Source organism: Rhipicephalus microplus, chromosome 5, assembly GCF_043290135.1.
Source record: "Rhipicephalus microplus isolate Deutch F79 chromosome 5, USDA_Rmic, whole genome shotgun sequence".
Taxonomy (NCBI): Eukaryota; Metazoa; Arthropoda; class Arachnida; order Ixodida; family Ixodidae; genus Rhipicephalus; species Rhipicephalus microplus.
This window is the reverse complement of record NC_134704.1, coordinates 167,188,042-167,208,543: the sequence shown is the minus strand read 5'-3', so window position 1 is coordinate 167,208,543 and position 20,502 is coordinate 167,188,042. Positions and strand designations below refer to the sequence as shown.

The following is a 20,502-nucleotide window of genomic DNA, read 5'->3' as shown; positions in this document are numbered from 1 at the left end:
CAAATGAGTCCGAACTATCCTCAATAAACATCTGCAAGTATGAGTAGTAAATATTTTGTCGTCGTCTTCTTTGGAACTCGGCAAAAAGGAAAAGAAAATAGTGGAATGCGAGAAAGTATCGCCAGCAGCTATGGACTTTCTTCATGTCCTAAGTACAGGACACCAGGACTTAGTGGATGCCCGACTTCTGATTGAATTCAGGTTAACCCAGATGTTTGGCTCTTGTAAAAGCTCCCGCTTTATAGTTATTCTAGTCGAGAAGCCTGCTAACATCACTTAGACGTATGCAAGGGGTCTCTAACAGTGAGATTGAAAGTAATGAATTTTAATTCGTTTTATGAAATATTGTTTTTGGGTCAGTGACGTCTGTACAAAATGCTTTTACAGAGGAAAAGCCACAGGCAAGAGTCACAATGGCTGATTGGCACTCTCGCGCTCCTTTCAGCTGATTGTGTCCTTCTCCTTCCTTTACTTCATTTCCGTAACAGGACCTCCAGGCGCTGCAGCACCGTTTCAGCGTGAGTCCGAAGAAGTGCGACAGAAGTAGGGTTTCATGCTTCAAACATGAACAATGCCAACAAGTGACAAACTTTGTAACGTATTGGACTGCATTGGCGCTATCTCGTAGTTGACGTCGTTAACATTGACGTAAGACAAAATATGGTCCTGCGCATCGGGTGAAAAGTTTTTCGGAGAGACCTACACGGCGACACGGTGACCAGAAGCGCATGCGGTCACCTGGAGCAAACGTTATATTACAATGCCAGTGGTCGTAGCGGGCTTTTCGCATATCCTGTGACCTGGTGGGACGAGACTGAGCAACTTTACCAGCCACGTGAGCCCAATCAATGGCTTCGCGAGCGTACTCGGAAGCAGATGGCTTGACAGGAAAGGTGGTTTCAAATGGCAATATGGGGTCATGACCATACAAAAGATAAAAAGGTGAGAATCCCGTGGTGTCATGTCGAAGGGAATTATATGAGAAAGTAACATAGGCCAGCGTGGTGACCCAGTCACGATGACCTTCGGAGACGTGCATCGAAAGCATCTCTGTAGGCGTGCGTTAGGCCATTATTTTGTGGATTTTAGGTTGTAGATAGCTTATGCGATGTATCACACGATCGAGTGAGGTCGTCAACAACTTTGGACAAGAGAGAGTGGCCACGGTCCGTAAACAGCTGTCGGGGTGCACCATGGTGTAAGATGACGTCATGAAGAAGTTTGTTGTTTGTATGAGGGGCTTAACATCCCGAAACCACCATATGATTATGAGAAAAGTCGTAGTGGAGGGCTCCGAAAATTTCGACCACCTGGGGTTCTTTAACGTGCGCCCAAATCTGAGCTTACGGGCCTACAACATTTCCGCCTCCATCGGAAATGCAGCCGCCACAGCCGGGATTCGATCCCACGACCTGCGACTCAGCAGCCGAGTACCTTAGCCACTAGATCACCACAGTGGGGCTGACGTCATGAAGAAGAAAATCCGGGTCGTCAGTGGCAGAACTGGTTGGCATGACCTATGTTATCTCGTACGGGTTGCATAATCTGTGGCGACGGCAATCTATTTATTTTAAAGTGTCCTCGTCGAAAAAGGGCCAAGAAGGTCGAGTCTCACGTGATGAAATGGTTCAGAGGGGACATAAATTGGGTGAAGATATCCAGCTGGCAGCAAAGATCGCCTTTCCCAGTGCTGGCAGAGGTCGCAAGTGGCGATATATCGACGTAGGCTGTGGTACAGTCCTGGCCAGGAAAACCGACGCCGTACGCAGTCATATGTGTGGGAAACTCTGAGGTGTCCCACTTTTAGTGCGTTTGAAGTTGTTCAAATATGGCCGGCCGTAGATGGCGAGGAACGGCAAGCAGAAGCTGAGGGCCTTCAGCGCTGACGTAACAGTGGTAGAGGATGCTGTCATGCAGCACGAACATACGGGGTTCAGCATCATGGCTGCCAGACTGGATGGTGTCGATGGTAGTGCGCACTGAGTCATCCCTTCATTGTTCAATGCGCATATCACCGATGTCAGTAAACGCTTTTACGCTGCTCTCCTGGTCAGTTGCAACGCGATCAGTAGGATCCACCGGATGATGAGAAAGACAGTCTGCGTCTTTGTGCAAGCGGCCATACTTGTAGCTGACGCTAAACAAAACTTTCTTAAGCCTGAGAGCCCAGCGACGCAGTCGTCCAGTCGGGTCCTTCAGAAAAATCAGGCAACAGAGGGCGTGGTGGTCCGTAACGACTGAGAATATGCGACCATATAAATATGGCTTGAATTTGGCGAATTCCTTTTTGGCAGCAATCTTACGACTGGCGGTTTTTTTAAACAACTCTCGCATCTTTTCTTTGCACTGGTCCCAGCTTGCGAGTTCTTCGTTGTTTTCTTACCATACCTTGGCCGTGCCTCTCAAGTAAAACAGCACATTATCCAACTGAAGTGTGGGATCGCATATGTTCGGCACACTCATTCGTTGGAACACGGCCAACCAATCGTCAACGTCGACGCCATCGGTCCCGCAGAATGCACCTGGATCTTTAAGTGGCGTGAAAACGTATCGTTGCGACGCCGTGTTTGTCGGAGACGCTGATGTTGACGCGAAGGGCTCATCATTAGTCATGGCTGGAAAATCGATGTGAAGTCCGCTGCAGAGCTCCGTCGTCTGATGGTTACACAGCACCTCTCACCTATACGTTACGAGCCGGTGAATTCTGTAAAAAAATGCTTTTACAGAGAAAAACCCGCAGGCAAGAGTTACAATGGCTGATTGGCAGGCTCGCGCGCCTCTCAGCTGATTGTGTCCTTCATTTTCCTTTACTTCATTTCCGTGACAATATAATCTTGGTGCGCTATAAAGCTAGAAGACGACGACAAAGAAGTGCAGTGACATCAGTTTGCCCTTGCAAAGATAGATAGATAGATAGTTAACTTTATTTGGGTTCGGAAGTATCTTCACCCCATTATTATAGAAGCGAGAACGCGGGCCGCTCCCACGTTGCGACAGAGAGGCCAAGCCTCACCGCCGCATCCTGGGCCTTCTTGACATCCCGGAGTTGTTCAAACCAGTTGTGGCTCGTGAGGAAAGAAGAAAAGACTTCCTCCGTCAAGCCGTGGATTGTGTGGTGCTGCAAAGAGGCGCATCCCCAGAGCATGTGCTTAAAGTCTTTAACCGCCCCACAGTCGGAACACAGAGGGGAGACCTCTTTGTACCCACTGAAGACGGAGAGTGTGGGATACGACTTTGTCTGCAGAAGCCTCAGATTCACGGCCTCGGGCCTCGTGAGATTTCAATGTGGCAAGGGGAAAGCCCTGCGGCTTATCTGGTAGTGGCGAGTGATCTCGTTAAAGGTGGAGAGAATATCCCTGCAGCGGGGTGGGTCAGCTTCCAAAAGGGTCGGACCAAGCCCGCAGCCGGTCCCACCCGGCACACCGGCTTCCCAGTGCCCGGCGCGGCCAGCAAGACCTCGCACGTGGGCATGGGCCAACTCATTGACGTTGGCCAATCCCCCTACCTCGGCGACTTCCTGCGCCGGGAACCTTGTGATGACGTGATGAGTCAGCACTTTACCCTTAAGTGCCTTAGCAACTTCCTCACATAGAGCCCCAGCTGAGAAAGCTCGAAGGGCTGATCTCGAGTCTGTAAATATCTCTTCTTTGTCCGACCTGAGGATTGCCAGTGCGATGGCCAGTTGCTCTGCCTTACAAGCCTACGACGTGCTGATTGACGCGGCTGATAATACCGGTCCCTTTAGGTCAACAACGTTAGCATTAAAGTGATTCGAGTCACCTTCGTACTGGGCAGCATCTAGAAAACACGACTCTGCCTCATGCGTATGCGCGTACCGCAGAAGCGCGGAGGCGCGAGCCGTCCTCCTGCCAGCGTTGAAAGTTCGATGCGCGTACCTTGGAAGAGGGCAGACTGTGATAGCCTGTCGCACACTATCCGAAAGCTGAATGGTCCTATCCTTTAAATTCGTCGGACTGAGCTCGACCTTACTCACGATTCCCCTTCCAGCCATCATAGACGAGAGTCTGGAAACATATGCGGTCTGCTGAGCTTCAATGACTTCTTTCAATGTTTTGTGTATGCCAAGTCTTGCTAGGTTTTCTGGGCGTGTGTGCATTAGGAGTCCAAGGACTCTCTTAATACGCTTCCTGACTAGCGTGTTCAGCTTGTTATTCTCGTGTTTCTGCCTTCTGTGCATGGGAGTGACATAATTCACATGGCTCACGAGAAACGCGTGAAATAGCCTGAGTAGATTATCTTCGCTAAGCCACCCTTTTTTATTAGAAACCCTTGCAATGAGTCTGAGGACTCTTTCAGCATGTCCTGTAAGCTTATCTATATTATGCCAGTGCTGACCGTAAGCTTCAATATTCATGCCTAGCACCCGGAGAGAACGAACCCTGGAGATCTCGCACCTGGATGAAATTTGTACCCTAATATCTGTCTCCTTGGGAGGCCTCTACTCTCTAGGCTTCGGTCCCCTTCTAGTAGGACGATATAGGAGGAACTATGATTTAGAAGGTGAGAGATGGAGGCCCATCTGACAAACGTATTTCTCGACGCAATGCACTGCCGCTTGCAGTGCTTCTTCAACGCTGCCGTCCGACTCGCCTGAGCACCAGAGGGCAATGTCATCCGCATAGACTGCGAAGCCAATACTCTCCGTTTGCTCAAGCTCGACAGCCAAGCCCTGCATCGCTACGTTAAACCAGAGCGGCGAAGTAACCGACCCATGTGGCGTACCTCGTTGCCCGAGATCGTAAGCCTTAGATGTTAGGTCACCCAATTTGATGGTGGCCTTCCTACCTCCGAGAAAAGACTGCACAAATCTGTAAAACTTTTCTCCCATGTCAAGGCGGGAGATCGAGTCTAGAATATGCCCATGTGACACTTTGTCGAAGGCCTTTTCCAGATTGAGACCGAGATTGGCCCTCGTGTCTCGGGTGTCTCTATTTAATATATCATGCTTGATGAGCAGCATGGCATCCTGCGCAGAGAGGTGATGCCTGAAGCCCATCGTGTTGTTTGGAAAAAAGATCCTCGTCCTCAATGTGCTTAGAGAACCAATCATTAATCACGTGCTCTGCCACCTTGCCCAAGAAAGACGTGAGGGAGATTGGCCGGAGGTCTCAGCCCCGGGGCTACTCCCAGGCTTGGGAATAAGAATCACGGACGTGACCTTCCACTCATATGGAAAGACACCCGATTTCTATATACGGTTGATCTCTGCCGTTATGACCTTTATCGACCTGTGGGCTAAATTGGGCAGCAGTTTGTTAGTTACGCCATCGGGTCCCGCGGCTGACCGGCCATTGAGCTTTTGTAGTGCTTCGCGAAAGTCCCCCTCTTGGAACGGCCTATCAAGGCGGACGGCTGGTTCGCCCTCATATCTTAACCACGCCGGCTCCGGAGATCCAGCATCACCCGCCTGAGGAAGATACCTCCGTGCTAAGCGCGTGGCGATTTCGTCATCCCCATGGTGATGCCCTTCCGCCTGTAGAATTCTATCCAGCCCCTGAATCTGGCTGGTTTTGGTCGTATTTCCATGGAGCAGAGGCTTGAGTAGGTTCCATTTCCCACCTATTCGCATCTGTCCATCTACCATGTTACACAACTCCCGGCATTGCTGCCTCTCAAGTATTTGGCAATGTGTCATATTTTCCTTGCTTAACACGGTTAGCCTCTTTCTAAGCCTGCGATTGAGCTTCTGCGTTTTCAACCGAGACAGCAGATAATCCTTGGCCCCTAGTAAGTGTGCTGGTCTGCTATTCATCTGCTTAACCTCGATCTTGGTGTGTATCAACTTGGTTGCTTCTTCTACGTCCCCTCTGACACTAGCCATTCCATCTTGAAAGTTCTCCGAAGATTCAACCCCTCTTTCCTCCCTTATCATTCGGAAGTGATCCCCGTCTATGTATTTGAATGTCCTGGGAGGCTTCCTGCCTGCCTGCAACTCTGTGCTGACAATATAGTGATCACTCTCTAATTCTACTCCCAAGTTAGCCCAGGAAAATTCCCCTGCCGACCCCACGAATGTGAGATAGGGAGGCGAATCCTGTGACACAGAGTTGCCGATCCAAGTGGGAAATTCGGAATCGTTTTTTAATGTGAGTCCAAGGTCCGCCGCTGCTTGCCAGAGATTCGTGCCTTTGCGTGTGGTGTGTGGGTAACCCCAAGCCTGATGGTGGGCAGTAAAGTCCCCGGCCACACCAATAGGGGCCCTGACCCTGCCTGCTACAGAAACTGCCTTGGCCAACAACGAAGTGAAGCGATGCTGCCCTCCTCTAGGAAAACTATACACCTTGAGGATGAATATGCTATTTTTGACCTCTCCACTCGAGATAACCTCGCCAAAAAGGTATTAAATTTTGCACCTACCCATCTTTAAGTCATGCTCGATAAAAGTGTGTTTGTTAGAGACCATGGTGTAGACCCCCTACCTTCCGGCCCTTTGTTTACGTATGATAATTAGCCCCACAAAGAAACTCTATTCGTTAATACCTCTTGTAATAAGATAATCTGCGGTTGCGATGCTCTCGATCTGAGGAACTGTTGTGAGGCCGCCTTTTTCAGGGAAGCCTCAACAGTTCCATTGCCAGATCGTGAAGTTCAATATGCTGTTACTCGCAGCCATCATTAGTGATGTCGGCTAATCCAGTCTGGGTGCTACCATAGGTCGCCCCCAAGGAAATAGCCCTACTCTTAACCAGCTACTTCACGCTCTTCTTGGCTCTCAGTTTGCTCAGCTCTTCTCCAAGCTTGGAAGTCCTAGCACCAAGAGATGGCATCGCCTCGGTCATTTGCTTAAGTCTCCTTAATCTCCACCAAAGAATCTGTGGTGTGCACCTGAAAATTGAGCTCCTCGTTCCTCATATGCTCAGTAGTGGCCTTTGTCTTTGCCGGCGTAATCTCAGAATGGGTGTCCATTGGAACCTCAGCTATTGGCAACTCCCCAATATTCTTGATGGATCTGTTTGGCCGCGATGGAGGAGTGGCATTCACCACCTTGGCTCCCTTGATTTCTGCTATTTCTGCCTTGAGCTGTCCGACAATGCTTCTGAGAGTAGCATTCTGCTTTTAGATACTACTGACTAGCTCGAAGCTAATATGCTCTGAGTCAGCACTCCTCTTTACCTGCGGCTGTGACGTCTTCTTGGCCTTTGTGGCCCACGGTGCCTTGTCAGCCCCTGGTGTGGTGATGCGAACCGAAGAAGTCTCAGATAGGGATCTTGCCATGAAGGCTGATCGCCCTCTGGATCGTGATCGGTTGCCCTTGGTTCGGGAGCGTCCGTGCTGTGTCGCACTGGCATCCCTTTGCTTGTCCGTGTGCAGTGGTGGGAAGTCTTCTTCCGCGGCGTAGCCTCGCTGAAAACCCAAGTTGGAGTCTTGCCTCTGTCTTTCCTTTCTCCTGCGACGCACAACGTACGAGATCTGGAAGCGCTGCTTGCATTTTCTGTCTGCTGTTACGTGTGCGCCTCCGCAAAGTTTGCCCATCGGCTTGCACTCGTGTTCCTCCGATGGGGATTTCTTGCCGCATCCACTGCATATGACTTCATCTGACGTAGGACTTACGTCAGCGCGATGTCCGACCTTGCCACATGCGTAGCAAACATCGATCTACCTTCTGAACAATTTGTAGCGAAACATGCTCGCACCGCAAGTACCATTATTGGGAACCCTGAGTCCGTCGAACAGAATCACCACCGCTTTTGAATTTTTGATTCGCTTTGCTTCAAGAGTCTTTTGGTTCCTGTCATGAACAATTAGCGCCTGAAGATTCACCGGGTCAATGTCGAGGCCTACCCCTCGTATGAACCCTTTGCAAGTGTCGTCCGGGGCAGCCATGTATGCATCGACTTCATACACCACACTGCACAACGCATTACTGGATATGCTGACATACGCCCTGGCATTTTTCTCCATCGGAGTGCTTAACACCGCAACGTTTTGCAAGACATTGGGACAAACACGTCCTCAGCGATTTCTTCCTCTCCCAGATTCGCCGCCTGGGCAAGGGCGAATGCAAACTTGAATTCGCTAACATGCCTCATGTCGAGGCCATTGCGCGGATGGACAATCACCCACAAATAATCTTTCGGAAGCTGTGGCAATCTTGACGCGGCTATGACTTGCTTTTTGACGTTCGTGGGTAACCGACAAGGCTGCGACACCGTCGCCGCGCCGGGCTTCACTCTCGGCGCCTTGCTCGTAGCCTCGGGTGTGGTTTTGACTTTTTGTCGATTAACAGCCGTGGTCCAATCAGGAGATTGAAGTTCCTCAAAAGAAACATCCTCTCAGTCTCCCGCAACTTGCCTAGAGATGGCGCAAGTGGTTACACGACGGCGAATTGCGGGAACGCACCGTGCGTCCCACAGCTGTCGCGAATACCTGCGCTCAGTTGGCGCGAACGCCCAGGCTTAGCTCGGTGCCTGCTCGACGCTGGCAGTCAAGTCGTCCCAAAATGATGAAAAAGGGCACCTACATCAAAAACTGGTTGCCACGGGCTCTTGGTGCTCAGGCGGATACGGTGATAGTGAAAGGTCAATGGTTGGTGTCCAAAAACGCTGCAGAACACTGAAAACGACGGAGCCGATAGGAACGCGTCCGCACACCTCGGCGACCGCAGCCCCTCTTTCTTGCAAAGATAGGCGAAAATAATTCTGTCGCTGCAAAGCGCGAGTCAAAATTTTTCATGACGCTGGATTTACCAAGGAGGAGGAGAAAGCAACAAAAGGGAAAAGGCAGGGAGGTTAAGCAGAAAGACATCCGGTTGGCTACCCTACACTGGGGGATTAGGGAAGGGGACGAGAAAGACGAGAAAGAGGGAAGAGAGGGAAAAGAAAAAAAGGCGGGAGATACTGACAGTAATTTCACTGCAGCGTGTAGAACTCTACCACATGTCAGAGGCGTTCACACAAGCCTGTCTTTCTCAGGAAACACAGCAGGGTTTTCACTGCCTTGTGGGCTGTCGAGGCATGTTGACGTTGCTGCAATAGCACCTGCCCAGAAAGAGGCTGATCATCCAGTCGCCGCATTGCGTTGGCAAGTACTTGTCTCTCTCAGGCAAATCGAGGACAATAGCACAGCAAGTGTTCGATATTTTCGTTGGTGCCGCAAACATCGCACGCCACACTGTCAGTAATTCTGATTAACGTAGTATAAGGTTTCGTGAAAGCAACTCCCAGCCAAAGGCAATAGAGAAGCGAAGCTGCACGTCGATGTAGGCCGGGTGGAGGCCGGAGTTGTAGTGAAGGGTCGAGCTCGTGCAGTCTTGTACGTCGTGTGCTCGGTGTGTTCCACTCAGTCAGTGTGAGACTGCGGGTCAGTTGACGAATCTGCCTCGCCGCATCCACTCTTGAAAACGAAATCGGAATGCTGTTCGCTTCTTTATGTGACCTGCGAGCAGCATGATCCGCAGAATCATTGCCGCCTATACCACAATGCCCAGGTAACCACTGAAAGACGATGTCATAGCCGTTTTGTATTCAAAGGTGGTGAAGTTTCACGGTTTGGTAGGTCAACTGGTCGTGGCATCCGCGTCGGAGAACTGATATCAGGCACTGTAACGCTGGTTTTGAGTCAGAAAACACAGCCCATTTACCTGGTCTTTCTTTTGAATTGATAAGTTCCAGTGCATTGCGCAGAGCCTCGAGTTTTACAGTCCCAAATTGTTTAATAAGTGGATGGTGGTCATTCAAGTGCAGTAAGGAACTATGAATCACGAGCGCGAAGACCGGCTATTGGACAGTTTAGGCGATTCAACTCATACGTGGTTGCGGTATGTTACTTTAACGATGGTAACCTGCACTAAGAAGAATTAAAAATAGATGTAAATAAATTCACCATATTCCACTTTACAGCCACTGAGTTCTGGTGAGCCATATTTTGTGCATACTGATGGGATGCCAAGAAAAAATATTTTGTAGTATTGCGGTTATAGTATCTACAAATAAACAAGAAAGAAAAACATCTGCCGGCAAGAAAAATTCAGGGATAAAAGAGTTAATAAGTTGTAGCACGCCAAAACCCACAGTATGCTTATATAATATGGCATTCACTTAGTCAAACGCTAGTTCATGAGCTAGATTAGATACACTGAGTGACAGCCAGACTTTTTGTGGACGCGCCTGAAATTCTTTACCCTAGGCTAAAGGATTTCTGTATTCTTGTTTCTTTTCTCTCTAATTCGTCCAAATAATGGCAGGACCAAGTTAAATATTGGTACATTTGGCGATTGTGAATCAGCTGAAGTTCTAGTGGCATTTTTATTTGATTATACAGCGTATTGTGTAGCTTGCTTTCTCAGGCCCAAGCAAGCCCATTAGTGCTCACAGTATTTTAATTCAATCAATAAATAAAAAATAACCAAGAAAGAAGATACCCAAACCTAAACATACTGAGAACTAACTACTCGCAATAGCTTAGGATCTGGAGCAATAACTGTGCATCAATGAAAAAGCATGGCAGGCCTGTGCGGAAGGTGCACCACAGTCACAGTGAAAGCTAAAAAAGCGGTATTTGCTTGCTTGCTTGCTTGCTTACTTGCTTGGTCCTTTCTTTTGTCGCTCTCAGCCACTAAGGGGTATTGGCCAAGAAGCCGGTGGGTAATGCAAGTCAATACATTTAGGTTATCCAGGCTAGGAAAATAGGATTACTTTGTTTTGACTTTGTGGGATTTATTTGGCACAATGTCAAAAAAGGAAAAGGAAGACAAATAATATATTTTGTTGAGTACATGAGGTGTAATCGTTATATGAAAGTCTTCTGAAGTTTAAATCATTACAGAGTAGTAGCTAAATAATAAATGTTAGATTGGCTAGTAAAAACCAAGAGCTGATCAAGAGTTCAGCAAGGACATAGGAATTTGCAGGGGGCCCCGCAGATGTTCCCGTCGCTGTGTCTTAATAAAGCAGCCCCAACAGACAATATATTAGGAGTAGTAGGTGATATTCCTAGTTTTTTAAAGAAAGTCTCGAAACAACTTTTTTTTATTTTTAAAACAGTGAAATGTGAGAAGAAAGTGGTCGATATATTTCGGTTAATTACAGCTTGAGCACAGAGGGGGTGGCACCAGACCAGACCTGTTTAGGTAGAAATCAAAAGTTGGTACACGGCTACCTAATTTTGTTATATAGCCTTCCAATTTTCGCGTGGGAAACCATTTATTATTCCATGCGAAATACAGGGCGAGAAATCTGGATTTGGTATTGTAATTTTTATGAGTCTTCAAGACGGAAAAGTTTTCTGCTGTTACAGAAGCTGTAAGAGGCATGATTGGCCCAATCGGAAGATCAAGGGATGCTCGCGCGAGTGAGTCAGCCATCTCACTTCTAAGTATACTACGATGGACTGGCACCCATATCATTCACACTAGACAAATGCTTGCTGGAATTATTTATTTTAAAATTTCTAGTACTGCTGAGGCTGACGACGATGATAAAAATGAACGCACGGATTGCGAGTCGGTCACTATCACAACTGTCGAATGAGTCGCAGGAAGTTTACAAAGAGCTTGTATAACGACAGACCAGCCTTTGAAAACCTTTTCAAAACACTCATTGGTTAACTGGTGCAAGCATATATGCTTGATAGCCAGTACGCATCAATAATAAACGTTTTAGCTTAGTACGCCGGCTATCGCTATCCTATTTTTCGCCATTTTTCTGAGAAGCGTGGTATCCGCTAAACACTTGCAAGGAGTTTTGTGCCAACTGTTCATGCAGTGGCTGACGATGATGAGGAATCATGCTCTAAGTGGGTATGCGCCACAGGTAATTGGTGAACAAGAACAAGATTTTAATGTGTTGGAGCATTGGACGACCTAATCGTTACACTATTCGCATCGTGCGAAGACTGGTTGTTCTTTCGCTTTTTTTAAATGCTTTATAGCTCGTATTAGCGCAATTGGTTTCCCGACATCAACTCTGCCTGAGGTAAGTCTTCCAACAAGTCCCAATCACCGGCACGGCTTAGTTGTCGAAAACAGATGGTGAAGAAGAATCCATCCTATTTTGTAGGACTGATGCTGTAATGAAAATCCGAAAAATCGCTAATGTGTAAATAAAATCCCAATGGAACGCTGAGTGCAAATGTGACTGCATAAGCTGGACCTGTCTCGTCGACTTCGGCCTCCGTCCAGACTTTCTCCACTTGAGACAACAGTGCTTTGCCAACTGTGGCTTGGTGTCGCTTTCACCAAAGCTTTCGACTTCCGAAGCAGCATGGAGGACAGTGCTGCTTGCGACCATTGTGGCAGCGATCAAATGATAGAGCATGTTCTCTGTCACTGCCCTCGTTACAGCTTGCCAAGACGGCAGCTAGCTACTGCGTTAGCTGGTCTTGACGAGAGACCCTTGTCAGAACAGTCAGTGCTTGAAAAGCGACATAATCTGTCTTCGCACAAAAAATCAGTGAACACCTTAATGAATTTTTTGCGTGGTAGTGGCTATCAAATAGCCTATAGTCTCCTAGCTGACTTTTTTTTTCTCTTCCGCGCGTCTTTTTCACCCATTGCTTTCTTTTCTATCTTTATTCCGCATTCTCCCTTCCCTCAGTGCCGGGTAGCAAATCGGAAGCTTGACCTCCTGGTTAAAGTCCCTTCTTTTCCCTCATTTTAATCTCTCTCTCTACTGGGCTGGCAGCCAGCAGACCCAGATTTGAGCCCCATTGTGTCATTAGTACTATTTTTTTTATTTTGTGTGACAGTGGTTGCAGACACCGGTGGTGGTGGTGGCGGCGGACGATTACGGCGCTGCGCGAGACCTGATTTGTGATTCTATAACAGCTTTCGCTGTGAAAACTAGGAGCAACCTAGGTCGAACACCAGCTCCACTGTTGGTTGCAGCATTGTTTCACTACTGCAAGCTGCGCTTTTTTCTACGTTCGTTTAGATATGTTGTGACTTGAAAAGTAGTTTATGTTTTTATTTGGCCTTTTTTCCAACCCCTCTGAAATTGTGCAAAGCCTTGGAGGTACATTCACGTTCGTTTGTTTTTTTTAAACCTCTGCCCTTCATTTTTTTCATAAGGAAAACTTACAAACAAGATATTTTGTGAACACGCTACTTCCAAAACTCAATAGGAGAATGTCACCGTCGATTAAAAAACTAAGACGGCAATCTCACCATTGTCCACTAAGAGCTTTGTAGTGTCGATAGATGTTCCCTTGGTGAAACGCAGCGTGGCATTTTTCCTGAAAGCACAAGCAAACGCACACAATGTATATTGGTGATTTGCAACTTTCATCAGCTATATAATGTCACCATTATTAGGGTTTAATATATGTTGTAGCGGTTCAGTAAACAACCTGGCTGACACTGCACCGCTCATAGTGTTTCTCTGTTGTTACATAAATTTAGAGAGTGCGATTAGAGTCCTGAAATACCTTTACAGGTAATGAAGCTCCACTGTAACTTTAATTGAGAGCATTGTGCGCTGCAAGCGGGGGCCGCCGGGCAACGCTGCCTTGTTGCTGCGGGTCGCAGTGAGCCTCATGCACACGGCAGCAGACGCCCGTCGCTCACTGCCAAATATCCTGGCATGTCGCCGAGCACTTGTAAATGTATATCTGGTATTGTGGCTAGTGTGCTGCACTTGTAGATCAGAAAACACGCCGCGTTTGTTATTTCTAACTTTGTGTCGATCAGGCTGCAAGGATAATGACAAAACGTGTCTACGTTCTGATTGCCTGAAGACCATGAACAGCGGGAAAAGTGGAAGACCATTATAGCACCCATAGGCGTATCAGCCGGGAGTGGGGGGCTCCCTCCACTAAGAAATGTTGGGGGGCCTAGGCCCCCCTTCATTATTGACTGTGGTCACTGTCGGCTGCACGCTGGTAAAACAAAAACCACGGCAAAGTTTTTTTTCACCACAGTAATTACTCCTTGGTAAAGATAGTAACTAGTTTTCTAAATTTCTGCTGCGACGATTGCCCTTTAATGTTCCTTGCAGTGTGGGTAGCCCATGCGACTTTTTCGCGCCTCAAACCGCATCATTGCAAAGCAGGTTACAGTACAAGGCGCGAAAGCGCTTTGTACTGGCTTTGTTATGGGTGGAAACTAACAATCGTTTTATAGATCAGTCAGAGCATTCAGAAAAATTGTTTGCATTCATCAGAAATGAATAGCGTCATCGCTGCTTTATCGGAGCTGCTGTGAGCCTATGATTGTGAGCAATATCTTTAAATGCTTAATATCCGCCACACTAGAAGCGTCGCAAAAGGTTTGTGCTATAGTCTCTGATAAATCTAATCAGCCTTGCTTACGGCGACTAGGAGCGATGGCAGGAGTTTTCAAAGTGGTGACAAATAAAGCATTGCCCTCGAGTACTGTGGAATTCTCAGTTTGCTAGCTTACCGCGCAGTTTGGCCCACCAGACGTGGAGAATATAAAAGACTACTTTTTTTCGCGTTGAAGTCTTATTTGTGAGTAGGACTGGTTAGTTTGTATTCAACTAATTCGTTAGCCCGTTGGCACGTGTACAAATCTGTCCTTTCCGAATACAGAGCAGCTATCAAGGAAGCCAAGCGTGTTTTTCTTATAATACCCTTCCCTCAATTTTTGTAACAACCCCTTCTAAGTTTTGGGAAACTGTTAAACCTAGGGAAAAGAAAAACATTTCGCTTACGAACTCAGACGGGCAGCCAGTTCGCTGTGAAGAGTGTTGCATTGCATTAAATGATTTTTTGTTACTTCTTTTTCAAGTTGTTCTGCTTCTGCGTTGCCGCAAATGCCTAGTCGTAATTTTTTACCCATGTATCCTGTTACCGTTGATGCCGTTGGAGTGCAAAATTTAATTCACAAGCTTAAGTTATAAAAAACACTGCATTGTATTCATCAATTTACTTGTCCTTAATCTTTTCGCAATCTATTCAGACCTCCACTTTGCCGCTTGACTGGAAGGTGGGGAAGGTGGTCCCTCTGCACAAATCTGGTAACACACAGTCTCCTCTCAATTACAGACCAATTTCCCTAACCAGTGTTCCTTGTAAAATGTTAGAACATATAATTTACTCCAACCTTGTCTCATTCCTAGAATCAAATTCTTTTTTTACTCCCTACCAGCACGGATTCCGAAAAAGTTACTCATGTGAAACCCAACTTCTTTATTTTACTAATGACATAGCATCGGCTTTAGATCGCGGCTCACTTGTGCATTGCATTTTTCTTGACTTTCAAAAAGCTTTCGATGAAGTACCTCACCAATTACTCCTCCTGAAAATTAGTGCCTTAAACATTGATCCGAACATTCTTAAATGGATTGAATGCTTTCTGACTAATCGCACTCAGTTTGTAACAACTAATGGCTATAACTCACCTCTTTCTAAAGTAACATCCGGCGTACCCCAAGGTTCCGTATTAGGCCCTTTACTCTTTCTTATATATATCAATGGTCTCCCAGACAGCATTAACTCCGCTATAAGGTTATTTGCAGATGATTGTGTAATTTACCGCGAAATAAACAATGAATATGATAACCAATTTCTACAGTCAGACCTTGACACTGTCTCAACCTGGTGCAATAAATGGCTTATGACTCTCAACACTAACAAATCCAAATGCATGTCAATAACCCGGCGATCTATTTCTCCCCCCTGTACCTACAGAATTACCGCCGTTCCCCTCCAGCATGTCTCTTCATATAAGTACCTCGGCGTTTACATTACCAACAATCTATCTTGGCACACGCATGTTACCTACATCTGTAATAACGCTAACCGAACGCTAGGATACTTACGCCGCAACTTTTCTCGCGCTCCGCTGTCCCTCAAAATTCTATTATACCGATCACTAATTCGCCCAAAGCTTGAGTACGCGTCCGCTATATGGGATCCCGTGCAGCAAAATTTAATTAACGCGTTAGAATCTGTTCAGAACCGCTCAGTTTGGTTCATTTGTTCTAATTATTCCCGTACTGCTAGCATATCAGAAATGAAATCTAACCTTGACCTACCCAATTTAACTGTCCGGAGGAAACTGGCGCGACTGCATTTTTTTCATAAGATATTTTTTCACAATCCATCAATGAAGCGAGACCTCATTTCACAACCGTCATACCACTCATCGCGCATTGATCATCAGCATAAGGTTGCCATTCTGTTTTGCCGCACCAAATTCTTTTCAGCAGCCTTCTTACCGAAAACAGCCGCCGATTGGAACCACCTTCCCTCTTCCGTTGTATCAATAACAGACCCTTTGTTATTCAAGACTGCAATTTCTCAGCAATGCTTGTAACTATACGCAGTTTCCATTATCTATCTTTGTCTTGTATGTGCTTGAATTCTTATACATTTTTAGTTGACTTCTGTTGCCTTCCTTATTTGCGCATCTGATACTTGTTTCTTTATTTTGTCTTTTTTTCTTGTGTGTTATATATGTTGTACCCACCCCCTCTGTAATGCCCTACGGGCCCTGAGGGTATTCTAATAAATAAATAAATAACTAAACTAGAACTGCCTTTTACAGCTATAAATACAACTACTACAAAAAAGCAGCACACCCGCGCAGTGCTGTTTAATTTTCTTTCTCTCAGCAAGCATGAGCTGACAGAGATGTGAACGCGCATACGAACTCTAAAACGTTTTCCAGCGTAGCTGCTCAGTTACCACGAAAAGAGGTCTTTGCTCCTCCAAAAGATGAAATTTGCGCAAAAGTATGCACACGGCGCCGCAAGGAGGGACAGTTTTTTCCTTGTCGAGTAAAGCACCTGTTCTCTGAGGTAACTGCAGGGATGTTCGCCTCATGTGAAAATGACTCATCGGTGCCTATACAAGCCTGTTTCATTCCAGACGGTTTGGTAGCGTAGTGTGGTGTGGTGGTTAGTTTTTTAATGATATTTCGGGTTCAACATCTTAAAACCACCATATAAATATGAGAGACGCGGTAGTAGAAGGCTCCAGAAAGTTCAACCACCTGCGGTTCTTTTTAAACGTTACCCGAATCTCATCACCTGAGCCTACAGGATTGTCAGGTCCGTTGAAAAGCTCCATGAAAAAGCACACACACACGCACACACAAACACAAACACAGACACACACACACACACACACACACACATACACACACACACACATATATATATATATATATATATATACCTCACCCCCCAATAATTCATGCCGATCTTGTTTAGAATCACGATGTCTTGTATGTAAGAAACCCGAGAAACACACAAAGCAACCAGCACATAATCCAAGTTTCGATTAACATACGAGGAAACCTAACATGCGATTCCTCTAATGTGGTATACCTACTCAAATGCAACATGTGTAGTATGCAGTACATCGGACAAACAGTAACACTATTTCGGATTTGCTTCAATAATCACAGAGCCCATGCGAAATGAGCCCAAAGTCTACCACTTTCAAAACATCTTCATCTTCCCGACCATGCATTCGACAAACTATCAGTAATGCTCTTAGAGACGGGATTTAAATTAAACCGAGAACGTGAACAACGAAAGTCATACGTTATCCACCGATTTAACACCTGCGATAGAGGAATAAATGAGAATCCTGGTACATTTGCAGCAATTAAAGCATTAGAAAACAATAACGGCAAGACGAGAACAAGAAGAACGGCGGCTGTTTGAGAATTTATCCGTGCACCAACAAGCCAAGCTGGTGCGCCTTATCGAAATTTTCATCACGTCATTGGGGCTGGCGCCACATGAAAGCACGATATTTCGTTACCTTGAGTACTGCGCGAATAAGCCTGTTTTAGATGCGGAGCATCTAATACTCGAGGCTTGTAGTGCGGCGCCGTCCGCAAGCTTCCTCCTCCTTCTTCCACCATCTGTGCATCCCTTCCTCCTCTACACACCGCGCGCGCTTCACTCCTCCACCATCTGTGCACCCTTCCTCCTCTACACACCGCGTGCGCTTCTCCTCTTCACGAACATTCGCTAGCTGTATAATGTAGCGCGCATGCGCCGTCACGCTTCGAGAACATCGGCAGCTGACGCGCGCGCATGCGCCGTCGCGCTTCGAGAACATCGGCAGCTGACGCGCGCGCATGCGCCGTTGCGCTTCTCCCCCTTCTCGAACATTCGACAGCTGACAGTGCATGCGCCGTCGCGCTGTATATATACTCAAGGTCGGTGCTCGCTCGCTCAGTTGCCGCTCGTCGGTTGGTTTGTACGGCGCGTCGACGTCCGAGGTCGCAATGATCGACGTCCCTTCGACCAGCGCCGGCCAAAGTGTTGGCGGAACCGCAACCAAGTCGTCGTCCGAAGACAAGGCAGCGCGGAGAAGAGCTCGCGACGCCGAACGTAAACGTCGGCGTCGAGCGGAAGATTCTCAACTTAGAGAACGTGAAGCCGCTGAGAGACTTCGGCGTCGAGCAGCAGCAGCGGATTCGGCCACTTTGAAACGTAAGCGTCGACAAGAGGACCCGGACTTTCGAAAACGGGAAGCCGAGTGCAAGCGTCGGCGACGAGAGGCCGATCCCGATGCGGCCCGCGAGCGCAAGCGCGCCGAGGTAGCGGCGTGGCGCGCCAAGCAGTATGCCACGCCCAACGCTCGCTTCAAGAGCGACTTCCTCGACCGAAGCTTCGGCCACACCTGCAAGGTGTGTGATCGTCTTTGGTTTTAACACCCCGTTAACCAATTATACGCTCCGCATCCTCCTCAGTGTTCCCCCGAGGGAAGCTGCGGGCAATTTTTTTCTTTCTCTAGTTGTTTTTAAATGCGAAGCATTTTTAAGCGAACTTCAGCAACTTTGAGCGTACCTATCTATCTATCTATCTATCTATCTATCTATCTATCTATCTATCTATCTATCTATCTATCTATCTATCTATCTATCTATCTAGCCACTTATGACTTTTAGATCTTTTAGATGCATAACAACGACACAGGGAAGTGACGCGCACGATCAATACACTTCATCATGACCAGCCACGCATGCGTGCCAATGTTTGTTTCTTCACGTAACGCCGGCGATTCTACGCCAGACGCCGCTAGGCCTGCTTAATACTAGCAGGCGCGCGCCGCACTGCATTGCTTTCACGCATGCGCGTTCGACCGCGCACGGCGTCTGTCAGTCACAAAGAGAGGCAGACGCAGTGCTGTCTGGGTAACGTCATCGGCGCGAAATTCAGCATGTCGCATTTCGCGCCGGTTGCCGCCGGGCCGCGCTGACGGATGCAGGTCGCGCGGGTAGCACCTGCCGTAAAACTATAGAGTGCTCGCCTTTTACAAGCGTAGCGTCACTGCATGCGCCTAGCGTGCGTGCGCGTCAACGTTACGTCGGAGTATAATGGACCCTTCATGATGCGCTCAAGGCCGTTTCGCTAGCTCCACATATAACAAATTTAGTGTTACGTGAGGTCAATGGATGACAAAGGTATATGACTGGTTCAAAATTGACAATCATGAGTTCATGAGACGCGTGTCAGGAAAGAGCACGCCACAATACTACGCTCATGATGCAATTTGGGCCTTTCGCTAGCTCTATATCCACCAAATTTATAGTCAGGTGACGTGAATAGACGCCAAAGATAAATGACACGTCCAAGCATAATAATGACATAGAAGTTATGTAGAGCATAATTTACCTTTGCCTCATAATGCCGTGCTGATTTTAAAGTGACAAGTCACCGTTCCTCAGCCGTGTTTCGCGCGTCATTGATTCCTACTGTACGTGGGAACTGCCAATTTTTTTCGTTGTTTTCCTAATGACCTTAAGCAAAGAAAAATAACTCGGATTCACGAACAGCCGCATGCTTGGCATGAGTTGAAACGCTACAGTTTATTTTACAACGCCGGCAAACAAGTGTGGCAGGTAGGGGCCGCAGTTTCCGCTCAACTACGGTGGTTTTAAAGTTCACTAAACAAAACCGGTAACAACGCCGTAACAGCCTTTCGATGGACAGTTTGCGAGCTCTAAATGGCCATTACGGTAAATATTTTAATACAAAGCAAATCCTAGTTAAGCCTGCGACAAGTGCATGCGAATTCAGTTTTCAACTTTGGTCGGCCATGCGATTGTTATTGTGTATGGTGGCAGTGCTGCAAGCTAACCTTCTTAATTTTATAATAGCTCTTAATGGTAAACTTTTCTTAGAACTTTTATTTACTAGCTCTTCATTGAAACTGATGAGAAGTTGAACACTTGAAATGGTATGCTTTCTACTGTTCCTCAAAACCTAATGCGCGCTCTACAGTCTCTTTCAGGATAATGTACTTGCTAGAGTAAAAACGTTACAAAATTACATAGCAAAGTGTGGGGCTCAATGTTGTGCACATAAAAATACACCTCTTTACTATGAAATTATTGCTAAATGTAAAGACAAGCGAGCGAAACAAAGAAATGCCAGAATGATTACCAACATTTGTGTAAACAAATAAATAAACGCCAGGCCGGCGCGGAAGGCGCAGCACAGTCACAGTGAAAGCTAGAAGAGCAGCCGTTACAGATAGATCTTTTCTAAAAACTCATTAGGTAACTGCTGCAAACACAGTGTCTTGATGCCCACTATGGCACTATCAATAGAAATTTTA

At 47.0% G+C, this 20,502-nt stretch overlaps 1 protein-coding gene across 3 annotated transcripts in view; it reads right to left on the bottom strand.

Moving 5' to 3' along the window:
• The window catches only part of LOC119174131 (uncharacterized), a 69,250-nt gene that overhangs the window by 26,141 nt on the left and 22,607 nt on the right, over positions 1-20,502 (bottom strand). For all 3 annotated transcript variants that reach the window (XM_037424942.2, XM_037424943.2, XM_037424944.2), the window contains one exon: positions 13,124-13,191. In XM_037424942.2, the coding sequence (XP_037280839.2) occupies positions 13,124-13,191 (68 nt within the window). The remainder of the gene's footprint in view (positions 1-13,123; positions 13,192-20,502) is intronic.